General features: G+C 38.3%; 1 protein-coding gene across 1 annotated transcript; it reads right to left on the bottom strand.

The window, feature by feature from the left end:
- Positions 1 to 1,374: 1,374 nt before the first annotated feature.
- On the bottom strand, positions 1,375 to 14,505 carry LOC140234699 (protein FAM47E-like). Its single transcript, XM_072314735.1, has 8 exons — positions 14,338 to 14,505; positions 7,635 to 7,791; positions 6,929 to 7,150; positions 6,217 to 6,371; positions 5,334 to 5,703; positions 4,823 to 4,918; positions 4,167 to 4,313; positions 1,375 to 3,259 (listed from the first exon to the last, which is right to left on the bottom strand). The coding sequence occupies exons 1-8, from the start codon at positions 14,406 to 14,408 to the stop codon at positions 3,128 to 3,130; spliced, it is 1,350 nt and encodes a 449-aa protein (XP_072170836.1). The 5' UTR covers positions 14,409 to 14,505; the 3' UTR covers positions 1,375 to 3,127.
- Positions 14,506 to 15,340: the final 835 nt, after the last annotated feature.

Genomic DNA, 15,340 nt, shown 5'->3' with positions numbered 1-15,340 from the left:
CTAGTACCGGTAGTATTATCAATAATTTATGAATATTTCACAACTCCTTCCTTCTAAATTGTTTCCTCTGCTTAAATTAATGAATGTGTGATTGGAATTATTGATCAAGAGAGTTCAGTGTCCAGTTCCATTTACAATATGATTCGGGTCAACGTTCATTAGGATAGGTCTAATTTCTAATTCTGTCAGTGTTCCAAACTCCAAATCCAAAGTATGTTGTCTTCATTATGGATATATGCCACTAGTTTCACAATAAGGTTTATCTTCATGTTGTCCATTTACAAATTACCTCTTTGGTGTGGTTAATTCAACACAATATAATACAATGTGAGTGTGTTTTTGTTTCTGTTTTTTTTTTCGACTTATTTGTCCATCAAATCTCTTTTCTAATTATTGAGATTGTTTTTCCAAATATTCATTTTTTTTTTTTTAATGCAGGACATGAAATTACATATTTGAAGCCATGATTAGTGATGCATGTTATTTATAAGGTGGGTGTAAATGGATTGACTGAATGGTAAACTCTAACAGTGACTATACTTCTTCAAACTGCAGAAGAGCATGTAATCAATGAATATTTCAACTTGCAAACAGTCCACATAGTGTGAATAATTGACAACTACTTGTTGGTATCATGTATCAATACACTAGTGTTTGTGATGGGGCCGGGTATTTGTGATCATATCTCTCACCTTATTCTTGTGATATCCTAACATCATTGTAGTTTTCCTGCTCATTATCATTTTAATCCATCTCATTGTACAAAATTTTCTCTTATTCTTCTGTCTCATTATATTTCATTGTAATTTCATTTATATTCATTGTAAATCACATTTGAACATGCACACCGAAAATACACTATAAATTACATTATTACAAACAATATTATGTACACTGTACTACATATTCTTTGTCATTGGTGGCCCTTTGCAGAATGTTTACAAGGAACGTTACAAGGGACATTATGTAGCATGGACAACCATGCCTTTTCATTCACTTCGTATACTGTAAAAGTGGAAATTTTCGCGGTGTTGAAATTTTCGCGCATTTCGCGCAACCAGAAACTAGCGCGAAAATAAAAACACGCGAATATTTTTGCTTGCCATACGTTCCTGTGCGTGATGTCTTGATTCCGCGGAATTAAAAACACGCGAAACTCTTCTGACCCGGCCTAGCGCGAAAAATTAGTCGCGCAAAAATATCCACTTTTACAGTAGTTGTCTGTTTGTTTGCTTGTTTTTTGTCTACGAACAATTAAATCTCATTACACTTCCATTAATTCACTTCAAGATTTTGACCACTACAAGACTGGTCTAGGACAGATCAATGCAAACAAAGCAACAAACATCAAGACACAAGTTGAATTTTGGGCATATATGCATAGGTTTTTATTATCAAATACAAGTGAAGATATCATATACAAACATGTGTCACAATATCTGCAAACAAATAGGCAGACAGACAGACAGGTACTTAGATGGATAGATAGAAAGATAGATAATAGAAGATAGACAGACAGAGAGATAGTAATATACTTGTAGATATACTGTACACGCCATATATTTCGCGAGTCTAAATTTTCGCGAATCGGGAATTCCTGACAATTTCGCGAGTGATTAAATTCGCGATTGTGGAGTCTAGAACTGAACGGAGAAATGTACACGTGTACATCACATTGACATTAGGATCATAATCAATATTTTCGCGTGTCTTTAATTTCGCAAATAGCACCTGACTCGCAAAATTTGCAAAATTCGCAAAATTCGCAAAAATAAAAACCTCATGAAATATTCGGCGTATACAGTAGGTGAAGAGAGAAAAAGAGTGTGTATGTGTGTTGTGTGTGTGTGTATGTGAATTTGAGACCAACATAGCGACATATCATTTTGAACACACACAAATTATCATTACACATAATACAAAGCAGCTTGTTTGGATGAAGCAACTGAATAGTAAGTATGAATACACTGCTCCCACATCAAGAACCAAATCGCAAACACTTGGATACGGAGTGGGGGATGTAATGCATAAACATACCATTTGACTTTATATTCTGTATTAAAGCATTATTTGTATTCCAAGCTTGAAAGATTAGAAAAAACAACACCAATCCTGACTCTGCACACCACTCAAGGCAATATTGGGTCATAGCATGGACGGCATTCAATCATTTTTGGTTTGTCAGTACTCACAACTATCTCAATATATGTCAAGGCTATACGGTGGTTTTTGTGCATGTTAACCTTGAACTCACACCTCAGTCACAAAGACAAACTAGGAATGTACTGTGGGAGATTGTGACAATTGACTCTGTGCTTAACCCTTAATTCATTACCAGTTACAATACAATCACAGAGTACTGCACTAGATCATAAATCAACACATATTTGACAAAAATGGTAAACTTGTAATACAAAGAGATCAACTACTGTTATACAAAAATATATATTGCACTTCACTTTTTCTATGTTACACATTACAATCTGACACATAAAAACACTGTTTGTGCTTGATAATTCAACAAAGATAAATCTGTATATTTATATGCTGTACAAAATGCCCTGACAGCTGAAGAAACTTCTGTTTAAGGAAGGGCGAAGACACTTGGGAAATCAGTCATATCTGCAGCAGAGTAATTTCTGTGAAGTTAGCGGTAGTTCAAAATTCATTATTCACAAGACATCCATACATCTGCTACCATGTCACAGCTGCATTCACATTTCATCATGCCTCTAAAAGGCAATGCCATAAAAATATGCCCCATCTTTTCATTGTCATTCACTTCAGGTGAGACACTGTTTCACTAATCAAGGTGATAAACAGGTGTTGTGGACATCAGAATTTTAATCTCACCTATGTTTCAGTCTCTGCTATAAAGTTTGTGACCAAATAATTCATGTTCACAGGAATGAAAACAGAATGGAATAAAACAATTCACGATTTGACATAATACATCCTTTTTGACTGTGTGTGGACAAACAAAATACTGATTTTGTGTCATAAGTTGGGGCAGCCTCTGTCTCATGGGGTGAGATAAACATGTACATTGCTGATGAACATGACTGCAAACAGTCACAGTATTTGAGTTGCTGGTTGAAGGTGTGTGTGTGTGAGGGGGACTGGGCGCCTATTTGGCTGCTAGACTGGTTCTGACGCTACTCGTCCCCGCACTGCTGACTTTGTTACCCTTCTCCAGCTGTTTGGCTGCTGCTGCCTCAGCCTCTGCTTGAGCTTGGAACTCTGCCACTCTCTCTAGGAACTGTGAATACAGATGGATGAAGAAATTATAAGGCCATGTATCAAATCACATACTGTACGAGCTGAAATTTTCGCGTACAGATATTTTCGCGAATTGCTACTTGGCGGACATTTTCACGTGTTGTTAATTTCGCGGTTACGAGAGTCTAACTGCACTTAGGTATTTTTGCGCGTTGTTATTTTCGTGTGTTGTTATTTTCGCGGTTCAAAGGCGATTTGCGAAATTCGCGAAAATAAAACCACCGCGAAAATTTCAGCTCGTACAGTATTTTGCCCACAGTACGTAGGCTCTCCTGACTGTTGATTATCTTCTTCTTTTTTTCTTAATCAATGTACACTAGACCTTATTGCATGTCCTGTTATTCAGGGTACACTACTGTAGTAATATATACGGAAGGATATTTTAATATCCTCTTCGTTTCGCCCAACACAGATGACTTTCTCAATAAAAAAACAACAACAAACAAACACTAAAACGAAGAACAAAAAACACAACTTATCATCTACGACAAGCATGACAGAAAGTAGGAATAGATAGGACAGAACAAGAGCTGATGTTTAATATGCCAATATTTTGCACAGCACTCAAAATCACTCTTTTTTCTTTTTTTTTTTTCTTTTTGAAGTACAAGAGTTCATTTTGAAGTTGTGATTGTCCTTTCTGATATGAAAGTGGGCATTCAGCATCTAAATACCAATAGAAACACATGAATGATTGATGATGTTGTTAAAGAGCTCCTTGATAAATGACAGTGTTTAGCAGAAATCTGCTGGTATGTATGTGAAAATTCAAATGACTCACACAACAGAGGGAAAATCACTAGCAGACAAGAGAAGAAAAAAAATGAAAGCAAAAGGCAACCATTCACAGATTGAACTACGTAAGCGAGAGGGTGTGGTGTACTCACTTCAGGCATACGTGTTGCCTTCTTCTCCATGAACTCCTTGAAAGAGTGAGCCCCATGGAGGGGTGCAAGCTGCTCATCCATCGCCAAACTTTTCTTCTTTGAATCCGACATCTCTTTGTCCTTCAGGGACTTGGGGTCTTCAAGAGGCTACATCAAACATTAGAATAATGCAGGATACTGTAAGCTTCTCTTAAAAACAGCTCACAATGCAAAATTTGTCTAAATTTGTCCTGTAAATAAGTAATGTGATGCAAAAAACTGGATCATGCTGTATTACTATTCAAATGCTCTTCAAATATACAGTGGTACACTTGAATATCATATGATTTTAGGCCCAATATAGAATGGAAAATTTATTCCAGTATACAGTGTGTACATAGTTGGTAAATACGAACTCGGACATAGTCAAGAATGCAATCAGTTTGAACAAAGTTCATCCTTACATTCCCGCTCACCTCAGTGCGTGTCTGTAGCTATAGAACTGTTGAATTCAATGTGGAAATAACTGTAATGTTGGCAGGTCCACACCACAGCGGATCCTAATATGAAATGGGCATTAGCCATGTAAAACAGATTCTGGTGTTCCAGCTCACTTGGGCCACACACAAGGGTGTTTACCAATGAAGTATCATGTTCTGCATGCTACCTCAACTCACCTCAGATGCTGGTCTCCTGGCCCAGGTCTTTGGGTTGAGATACCAGGCACCATAGTTCATCTTCACCCAGCTTGGCGTGTAATTGGAAGACCCATACTGTTGGGTGATACAAAAGTAAAATTAATTTGTTGAAAGAAAAACAATGATAAACAAACTAGTAACAATGAAAAAAAAAACAATCTTTTACTAAATGTCAGTTTCACAGCAGACTATAAAGCACATAAGGTTGGAAAACATGTACAAAGATGCTCATATCTAAATTTACTAGTATTCCTTTTTCTGCCTTAAGAATATGCATGACTGATCGTGATGTAAAACTGTTCAAAGATGCTACAATTATTGGCTTTCTTAAAATGCACCACACTACCAGGATTTCTCTAATCTTATGAAATTTCTTTTCTTATGGCTAGACGACTTGACCTCATATGATTCTGTGTAAGTAGGTACGTGTTTTAATGCAATACGGGAGAAAGCCCATTTGGCTGAGGGCTGATGGTGAGGCATCCCTTACCAATTCTTTCTGCTTCTTTTCCACCTGCTCCAGCGTCTGTGTGGGTGTCTCCTCTTGTGAAACTGTGGCCGACATGCGCAGTTCTGCGGGCACGTTGGTCAGCTCCACGACATGAATGGGTACCGAGAGGGCGGGCTTCGTCTCGTACCCACTGGCGAAGAGGCTGTGGATGGTCGACTCTTCCACGTTGTTGCTGTCACCTCCGAGCCCTGACACCCAGTCACAAAATTCCTTCGTGATGCTCTTGATATGCTCGTCTTGTGAGGGTGACTCGCTGCGCCGCTGTCGCGCCCTGCGGTCTTCCTTCTGCTGCTCCTCCTTGCGTGGCAGCCATCGGTATGGATTCCGCACCTTTTGACTTTGAGACGAACTGGAAGGATAAGAGAGGCAGACGGATCAGTATCATTGGTGGGGTACAAAATAATGTGGCAATGTATCTGAAACTGCATAGGGTCATGGTAGATATTCTATGCAATTCCACTATAAGTAAAAGAATGACTGCTTAATGCAGACCTGCAGAGATACACATAGAAAGATTTGCAGTACAGGGATGTTACTTGGATTCAATCATAAACCATCTTGTGAAAAAAATTATACATATACAGGTTACTGTACAGAGTCAGAATGTACACACATGGTTATGAACACTCAAACAAACAAAAGAGTAAATGCAAAACAAACAAAAAAATCATTAGATTAAGGTATCTTTCAAATAAGCAATAGGCTACTATCAAAGTTGACACTGGCATCTTGAATCTAATGAAATTTAATTGCACTGAAACAAATCCACACGTTCTTAGTCATAACAAGTTGATATTCTATATAATAAAATTATGATATGACGTATCATGATCAGAAGTTACTAGGAAAATTTCATACTAACTTCAAAGATGACTTTGTGGATGATCCGTCTTCATCACCCTTCTGGTCTGACCCCCTGTATGTCTCACTCAGATCTTCCCTGTATTCATCTTCCTCATCTATGTCGCTGCCGAGGTTCATCTCCGGATCAAGGATGTCAACCACATCTTCAAAAACCTTCACATTCCAGAGAAAACAAGAGATGCAACATTTTTTGATGGATTTCTGATCAAGGAGCCATAATCATCAATGAAGTATGATCTGATTACTAATCAACATCCTAACAAAACAGAAAAAGTAATGCTGGCAACAACAAAAGTGAACAATGATTGTAACAACACATTGTATTTCTGATGAATTTTCACGTTTTTGTCTCCTACATGTGACAGTTAATATAAAAATCACTGTTCGAATGCCTCATTTGTATATCAAGATGATATTTTATGCTTTCATTACTAAAAGCATTCTTATCTTACATTTTGGACAACAGTCTGATCCAGGAATATTAGTAACAACATCACATAAACATAAAAATGAAACATCTATCTTCTCTCCATTAAGGAAATATTTCACCTACTAAAACAAAACCACTAGTAGATGCAAAACTGTGATACTTGGAAGCTATATTTTGGTGATTCCAATGAGGTAGAAATATGCACCCTTTTGACATAGTGAAATACAATTAAAGAAATTAATACCATTGACACTTTTGGGATACCCAATTACACACTTACATCAGGAGGCATGCTCTCCTCCAAGTGAGGGTACAGAGCCAGAGGATGTTGCAGCAATCCGAACTCCATCTCGTCAATATGGTCCCGCCTCTGCTGCTGCAAGGGCGTCACATTGGAGAAGGCAAGCTCCTCCTTGGTGAAGCGACCTGCATTGAGGGAGCGCTTCTCAGCAAACTTGAGGTCGCTGTCACCATGGATGTTTGGCTCCACAGTTTTTGTGCCCTGCACAGAAGAAAGGTTGATGTTGTTCACTTATAGAGACATGAGCAAAAGTCAAGATTACTAAACGATTACCTACTACACAGAAAAATTGGTTTATTCAAATCATAGAATTACAGAGTGTTATATATTTGTTGAATGTTGAGAAAAGTTTGATGCACACTTGCCGTAACAATGTATTGCAACTGTCTAAAATTGATACAAAAATGAAGACGTATAAGAAAGATAACTAATTTATCTTGAAAAAATTGAAATCCTTGAAAGCATTTACCATCATTGCCAACCTCCTGATTTTGTGGTCATGTATTAGCTACCTGGTAGGACTTCTTTATATATTTAGACATTGTCATGTTTAATACAAATATCAGAGCAAATCTGTACCTTGCAGACCGAATTGGTTAAAAAGTGTTTTAAAAAAAAGAGAAAACTTTCACATAATATTCAGAATGTTTACTTCCAAGAGAGAAGTTCAGAGAAGCAGCAATACCTTGTAAACCATTTCTCCATCCACCCTGGGGGGTAATCCATCTCGAAAATCATCCAAACCATCCTGGACGTAGGTCCACTGTCCAGTCTGTAGTGTTTTGGAGACATCTCCAGGCTTCTTGCTCTTCAAGAATTTGGTGCGTAATCTTTCTTTGAACCTGTTGGTAAACAAAATATACATGTAACAAAGAATATAAGAAGTACCATGCTACATATACTAGGTCATATTAGGTAAATATATTAGGTAAACTGCTACATTGTTGCCTCCCCATAACAGAACAGGCATGGTACACATCTCACATCAGTTATTTTAGTTTACACTCCTGAACCAGTACATACATGTAGTGAACACGTAGCAGTGGTTCTACATACATGCCCATGCACATCATGGAAAGACTTCCTTATGTCCCTACTCACCCCACTAAATTTGCCATGCCACTCTACCCTACCCTTGTTAGCTTATGCACTGATGCAGGCATGCATGCACATTTGGCAGGTACATTTGTGTAGTGGGGACAGCATGCATCCAGGCATGCGTTGGCTCACATTAGGGCAGGGTAGTGTACAATTGTACAGTGTCAGTGGTAAAATAAAATCCCCACTTTTGGCCGGCCTCCAAAATCCGGACACTTCTCACTTATCAGAAACCAGCAAATTCTACTGTCACAACACACGCATATCACATCACATACTGGCACACTCATTCACCACACTACACAGGAAAGTGCCTGAGTCACCTCCAAAGAGCCATCTAAAATCCCAAATTTCGCTGTCTAAAAATGCAGAATTGGTGCAACTTTTCCAAAGCACGCGCGAATTAGGTCCTGTGTTACGAATTAGGGTCGCTGAAAAAGCGCTAAAAATTGAAAAATTACGCTGTTCTGTTGCGAGATTTTCCACTTATCGCAAGCTCAGAGTGTGATGGTATCCTCAAGAATGCAAAAGAAAAACAAAATATCCGAACATGCCGATGCAGTGAATAAATGTAAAGGGGCTGAATGCAAGTGTCGAGTCACCAAAAATGCGGACATGAACAGAAGGCGCAACGTCCCTGATGCAACTTTGTGCCAACAAGGTATGGCGCGCACTCATTTTTCAGCGGCCTTGCATTCATATTGACATTGAACACGCATAGCAGTTGTCCGAATTTGGGGGAATTATCAAGGTGATAATATTTGGGATTTTGTGAAATTTTATGTATTTAATGAAATCAATATTGGGAAAAGTTTTTTAGATATATGATTTTGTATATATTATTTGAGTTGAACAAATATTGGCTAATATTGCAGAAAAGATTAAGTGTCCAAAAATTGGTGGTTTTACTCTATGGCAAAATAGTAAGTGGGAGGGAACATCACATCACATCACATCTGATACGGAAGTAGAGGACTGGTCCTGTAGTATTCCGGTCTCAACTTAAAATAATCATCTTCAACTTTGTTGCTTTATGTGCGTTGAGGAGCAGAGGTTTTGAATTTTTCCCCCCTCCAATGTCTGTCTAATAAATCTTTGAAATTATTAATCGAGGAAGCTTCAACAACATTAGCAGGCAATCTGTTCCAGTCGGCAACTACTCTCTGGCTGAAAAATGTACTTCTCAGTTCTAATCTTGAACGTTTGGTGAAGAGCTTGTATCTATGACCTCTTGTTGATGAGTGGATGGCTGGTTCGAAAAACATGTCACCAGGAATCCCCAACTTTCCATTGAGCAATTTATAAACAGTAATCATGTCGCCTCTTCGTCTCCTGTAGTATAATGAGTGTAGGTTGAGTTTTTCCAGGCGTTGTTCATATGACAAACATTTGAGTTCAGGAATCATACGAGTGGCTCTTCTCTGCACTCTTTCAACTTTGTCAGAGTCCATTTTATATCTCAAGTGCCATAAAATGTTGCCATACTCCAAATGAGGTCGAACCAAAGATACGAACAAAATAGGAAGTATTTCCGTCGTCATTTGTGAGAATGTCCTGTGTATAATCCCAAGTGTTTGATTTGCCTTTTGGACAGCTGCTGAGACATGTTGATGGAAATTTAATTCTTCATCTATTATAACGCCAAGGTCCTTTTCCTGCTTGGTTGCTTCCAACTCTACACTATTCATTCTGTAGTTTTCCCTTGGGTTATTTTTTCCAATATGAAGAATCTTACATTTACTAACGTTGAAATCAAGTTGCCATCTTTTACTCCATTCATCAGCATGAGTTAGGTCAGTTTGAAGCGATTCCTGCTTTGAGGCTGTACTGACATCACCGATGATTTTGGTGTCGTCGGCAAACATAAATACTGAGTTATTCATTATATTTGGCAAATCATTTATAAAAATAACAAAAAGGACCGGTCCGAGTACACTTCCTTGCGGAATTCCACTGCTAACTTGACTCCAGTCTGAACTTTCACCATTTATCACGACTCTTTGTTCCCTTCCAGTTGTGAATGCTTTGATCCATGAATACATTTTTCCATCAATGCCATAAGATATCAATTTTTTCAAAAGCCTCTCATGAGGAACAGAGTCGAAGGCTTTACAAAAGTCTAAATATACTATATCAATAGGAAACCCAGTATCAAGTTTCTGAGTTATTTCCTCCATTGCACAAAGGAGCTGAGTCATACAGGACCGTTTTGGAGTGAATCCATGTTGACAGTCTGAAAGCAAGTTATACTTCAAAAGATGCTGCATGACCGCATCTCGGACTAGACTCTCCATCACCTTTCCAACAACAGAAGTTAAACTTATTGGCCGATAATTCTCAACACATTTTTTACTTCCCTTTTTATGTATAGGAGTTATGTTGCCTAGTTTCCAGTCTCTGGGAAGAAAGCCTTCGTCCAGCGACTTGTGGAAGATAATTTGTAATGGAACAGAAATAGACCGTGCCGTCTCCTTTAACAATCTTGGATGCATTTCATCTGGGCCTGGAGATTTACTTGCGTTCAGATTTAACAGTTTCTTCTCCACCCTTTCTTCTGTGATAATCAAACTATCTAAAATAGGTCCAGCATGCTGCCAGTCAATGTCAGGCATATTAGTCAAATCTTCTTTCACAAATACACTTGTGAAAAAATCGTTCAATAATTTTGCCTTTTCACTATCACTACTATAACAATTTCCTTCTTTACTGACTAAATCACTAATTCCAGATCTTTTCTTTATTTTTCTATTTGCATATTTCCAGAATTTCTTTGGATTTGTAGCCACCTCTTTTGCTAATGATTGTTCATACTCTCTGCAGTCTTGTCTTGTCACATATCGTAATTGGTTACGAATCTTTGCATATTTGGCATAATCTACAACACTTTCTGTGCTAGCATACAACTTCCATGCTTTATTCTTTTTTCTAGACAGCTGTAATGCTTCTTTCGAAATATAAGGACTCTTACTCTGTTTCAGACTTGTTTTCTGACATTCGGGTACACTCTCCGAAACACAGGCAAAGAATATATCTTTAAAGAATTCCCAAGCAGTACAGCATGTCATGTCTTTCAATACTTCGCTCCACTTGACACTTCCAAGGAGATGATTGAGTTTCACATAATCTCCTTTGTCTAACTTATACACCGAAGTCTTAGTCTGAGCTTTTGTTTCAACACAAAATTTCAAATCAGTTATAATACAGCAATGGTCACTTTTTCCCAAAGGAGGTAGTACCTCTACGCTCCTGACCATGCTCTCATTGTTTGTAATAATGAGATCTAAAATACTAGGATTTTGTCCCTGTCGAAATCTTGTATACTCAGTAATATGTTGATGAAGATAAGAGTTCTGGAGAGCATCTACAAATTTCTTAGCGGGATTTTCAGCTGTACCTCCAACATACCATGTTTGCCAATCAATCCCTGGAAAATTAAAATCTCCAGCAATAAATACTGCCGTATTTTTCAGTTCACTCAATTTATTCAAATATGTATTCAACAAAGTATTGTTTTCTGTACAACTTGAAGGACTGCGATAAATACACCCAACCAAAAGTTTGAACTTTTGCTGTAGAGTTATAACACACCAACTAGATTCAGCAAAATTGTCAAACATTTCCACTTCAATCACCTTCAGTGATGTCCTTGTGTATATAACTACTCCTCGTGTATTACATTGCCTTTTTTCAATATTTCCAATAATATCAAATCCTCGTAAGTTTAACGAAGTCAGAGTTGTTTCAGTTCCAGACGATTTAGTTTTAACCTCAGTTACTAATATTACATCAATATCAAAGTTTTGTACAAATATCTCTAACTCAATCAGTTTGTTTGACAGTGAGTCAGCATTAGTATAAAGTATTCTCAAATCCTTTTCACATGTATCTTTGACTGAGGTGTCATCTGGGCAGTAGCTCTCCTGTAGTCAATGACTACTAACTTCCTCGCCACCAACTGCTCCTTCTAACATTGATGGCAACTGGGTTTCAGTGTTTGTGTGCCCAACTTCCTGAGAGCTGGGTTTACTTAAAACAGACTTTTCAACACTTTTCCTCTTTGATTTCAAGTCAATATTGTACTTGACTAGCCTTCCCCGTCGAATTGTCAGGTTCTCTTCCCCATCCTCTCGTCTTCTCTTGAGCTCCTCCCGTAGTGCTTTGTGCTCAATACGCTGTTGTTTTGTCATGTCTGGAGCGATAAACACTTTTGCCCATTTCTCTGTATTTCTCAGATTCTTGGCTGCCTTTAGAATTTCACTTTTTTGTGTAGCATCCTCAAGTTGTATCAACAACACTCTGGGTCTTGTATGCCTGTTTTGGTTCAATCCTCCTAGTCTTGTTGCTTTCATAATTCTAACTCCCTCAATCTGGCAGCCTCTTGCGAGTATCGCTTCAGTTTCACTCTTGTCTTCATTCTGTCGCTCATGAAAACTAGCTGCTCTAGACTCTGGGACGTTGAACAAGACTACATTCATTTTCCTTCGTTCTCTGTCAACAATCTCATCAACAGTAGCTATGTTTATGAATGCCGATTGTTGCTGTGGTTGTGACTGGGTAGCCTGCGGGGAGTTGTGGCTAGGTCTAGAGTAGGTTTGGTGGATGTCAGTATCTATCCCGACTGTATCCCCCCTTGTTGCTTAGCTACATTTGCATAAGAAGACTGTGATCTGTTTGCTTCCTTGCCATATTTCTCTGAAGATTCAAGCATGCATTTAAGACCTTGGACTTCTTGCATAATCTCACATATTTGATGAGTAACATGATCTAGTCTCATGCTAGTGGACTCTCCATGAAGTTTGTTGCCTGTGGTAACAGCATTCTTCTCACTGCTTATATGTGTGGGACTAGCATTCCGGTCATAGTAGTCAATTGACTTGATAGTTTCTACAACCTTTTCTTCACAGTAGAAACAATACCAGTGTGTTCGGTTGTTCTCATTACTCAGTACAGTGTACACATCCATAGTCATGCCTTGACACGGTAGACATGACCATCGTTTGCAGCATTCACATTCAATCATTATATCGATACCAGTTTTATCACAATACTCACATTGGAATTCCATATTAACAATCTGAGATTTGTCATCTTTCTTTGCATGTCTGCCTTGCCTGTTTTTTCTTGTATACTTGTTTCCCTTGCTTGCTCTCTGGAAATTTTGTGATCCACTTACATCAAGGTTGTCACCTTCTGATGCCGATGCCAATGGCTTACGTTTGGATGTGTTTGGTAGAATTTTTCTCCTTGCACCATGTACAGAGGCTATGCGTGAAGTATCATCAATTGGTGGTATGATTTCTTCTTCCACTTCCGCACTTGAGGGTGGCGACAGGCGCTTCATTGCTTCTTGCAGTGTGAGATCACCACTGCGAGTGGTAGAATTGGTAACGGACATCATGCGAAAGCTGTTCGGCTTGCGCCGGAGGAGCTGGGCTTACGCATCCGTTAATACACTCTCGCTACTTGTCGGGCCACCGGGTCCACTGCACTGTGTGCTATGGAACTCGCCTAGTAAGTAATGGCGCGAAGTTTCGGGTCATATGACCAGACAGATCTACTAGTAAATATCTTGTAATTCGATTCCAAATTGTCCTAAACTCCAGCTTTTTCACTGACGTGATCACTGTACCTCCAGTAATCCAAATCACACCTCAAATAACTTATATTTCTAAATTCTATTCCAATTTCAATCCTTATACCACAAAATTTTTCAGAGCCTCCCAAAAGTCCGTCCGTCCTCAACGCACGCAACGTACAATGACGTAAGGAAGTCTTTCCATCATCATAGTAACACAATCACAAAGAAAAGGTTCATAACTGGTAAAGTTCTATCAGTATCACTACCGTCTACACAAACACTTAATTTTAGATCTAGGTAGGTGTAGACTTCTAACAATCTAATTTACATTTGTTTCTATAACTGAATTAAAGTGAAGAGTAATTTTATAGACAACAATACAAGATTCAACTTCTTACATATTCTAACTTACCACTGCTTACGGACTCTCTAAGACTCTAGTGTAGTATAGATAATAGACTAGGTAGAGGACCTACGTTTGTACCTAGACAACGACTAGATCTAATACTACTACTACTGCTGCTGCTGCTACTACAAATAGCCTCTCTAGACAAGTTATCTTTGTAGTACATGTAGGTTCTAGAGCTACCATCACCAGCTCTGCTCTACAGACAACATTCACCAGTGTACTGTTATGGCTAACATGAAATTCAACCTGTGGGACTGAACATCACATGCCAGTTTTCTGGTCGACTTAGAGGGAAATGCTTACCATTCTTGATTCTGGATCTTTTTGTCCGTCAGCGTCTTGACAAGCAGTAAGTCATACTTTCTTTCCGCCATTTATGTAATTAAACTGTGGGCAAAATGACTTCAATCACATTACTTTGCAACGATTCCAACTCTGTTTCTGACTGTAGCGCTGCTTGAGAAGACTCGAGTTTCAGTAACGAGCGATGTTTATCCGCATAACACCTGTATACGATTCACTCACCATTTGAAAGCAAATATAGTTCTCCCAGTTTTAACTGTAATTTCCCAATTTTATGCAAACAATGTGTACCTAATTGATTTCCTGTAGCCGAAATTTAACCAAGAGAGGTAGTTATCCTACTTTAGTGGCATATTTTTCTCTAATCTATAAATTCAGTAAAAACTGATACCGAACCACGTATTAATGCGCCGCAGCCTGCGATGGTTGCCATGGAGCTGTATAAGCATAACAATAGCCATGAATCGGAAATACACGACAGGTGCATGTATCGCGGGCTAGACCGGTCGAAATGCATGGTGCATTTTGTGCAAGCTTTTTTTGTTTCAAACAATATTTTATTTCGATTCCATCATCCATTGTTGATTACAATTCAACAATTAGTTGTGTTGCTTGCTGCGTGACATTTCAAACGTATATCAAAATATTACAAAATAATTCTTAGGACTGTCATTGTGTCAATTTCTGATTATTCTACTATACAATACACAGCACTGCTTCACAAATATAGTCATCCCCGCAATAATTATAAGATCAATTTTTGATAATGCCTAATGGGTCAGCAATACCATTATGTATGTACGATACACATTACAAAATATATCCATTGACTGCGTCCTGTATACTCATCACAGCAGTAATTATTAGATAATGAAATCAATATTGTTGAGGGGTCAAACAAAAGGCCTGCATACCTATGTATCAGGGGTCAACAAAAAGCCTACATACCTATGCACACACATACATACAAAAGCTTTACAAATCTACATGATCAGTGTCTGTA

Source organism: Diadema setosum, chromosome 11, assembly GCF_964275005.1.
Source record: "Diadema setosum chromosome 11, eeDiaSeto1, whole genome shotgun sequence".
Classification (NCBI taxonomy): Eukaryota; Metazoa; Echinodermata; class Echinoidea; order Diadematoida; family Diadematidae; genus Diadema; species Diadema setosum.
Note: the sequence above shows the minus strand (reverse complement) of the source record. Positions and strands in the feature narration are given on the sequence as shown.

Bases quoted from the DNA above. Each gene is read 5' to 3' on its own strand.
- LOC140234699 (XM_072314735.1), bottom strand. From the start codon at position 14,408: ATGGCGGAAAGAAAGTATGACTTACTGCTTGTCAAGACGCTGACGGAC. The intron at 7,792-14,337 runs GTAAGCATTTCC...GTTTACCAACAG, and splicing joins AAGATCCAGAATCAAGAATG to GTTCAAAGAAAGATTACGCA. The intron at 4,919-5,333 runs GTAAGGGATGCC...ATCACCCAACAG, and splicing joins AAAAGAAGCAGAAAGAATTG to TATGGGTCTTCCAATTACAC.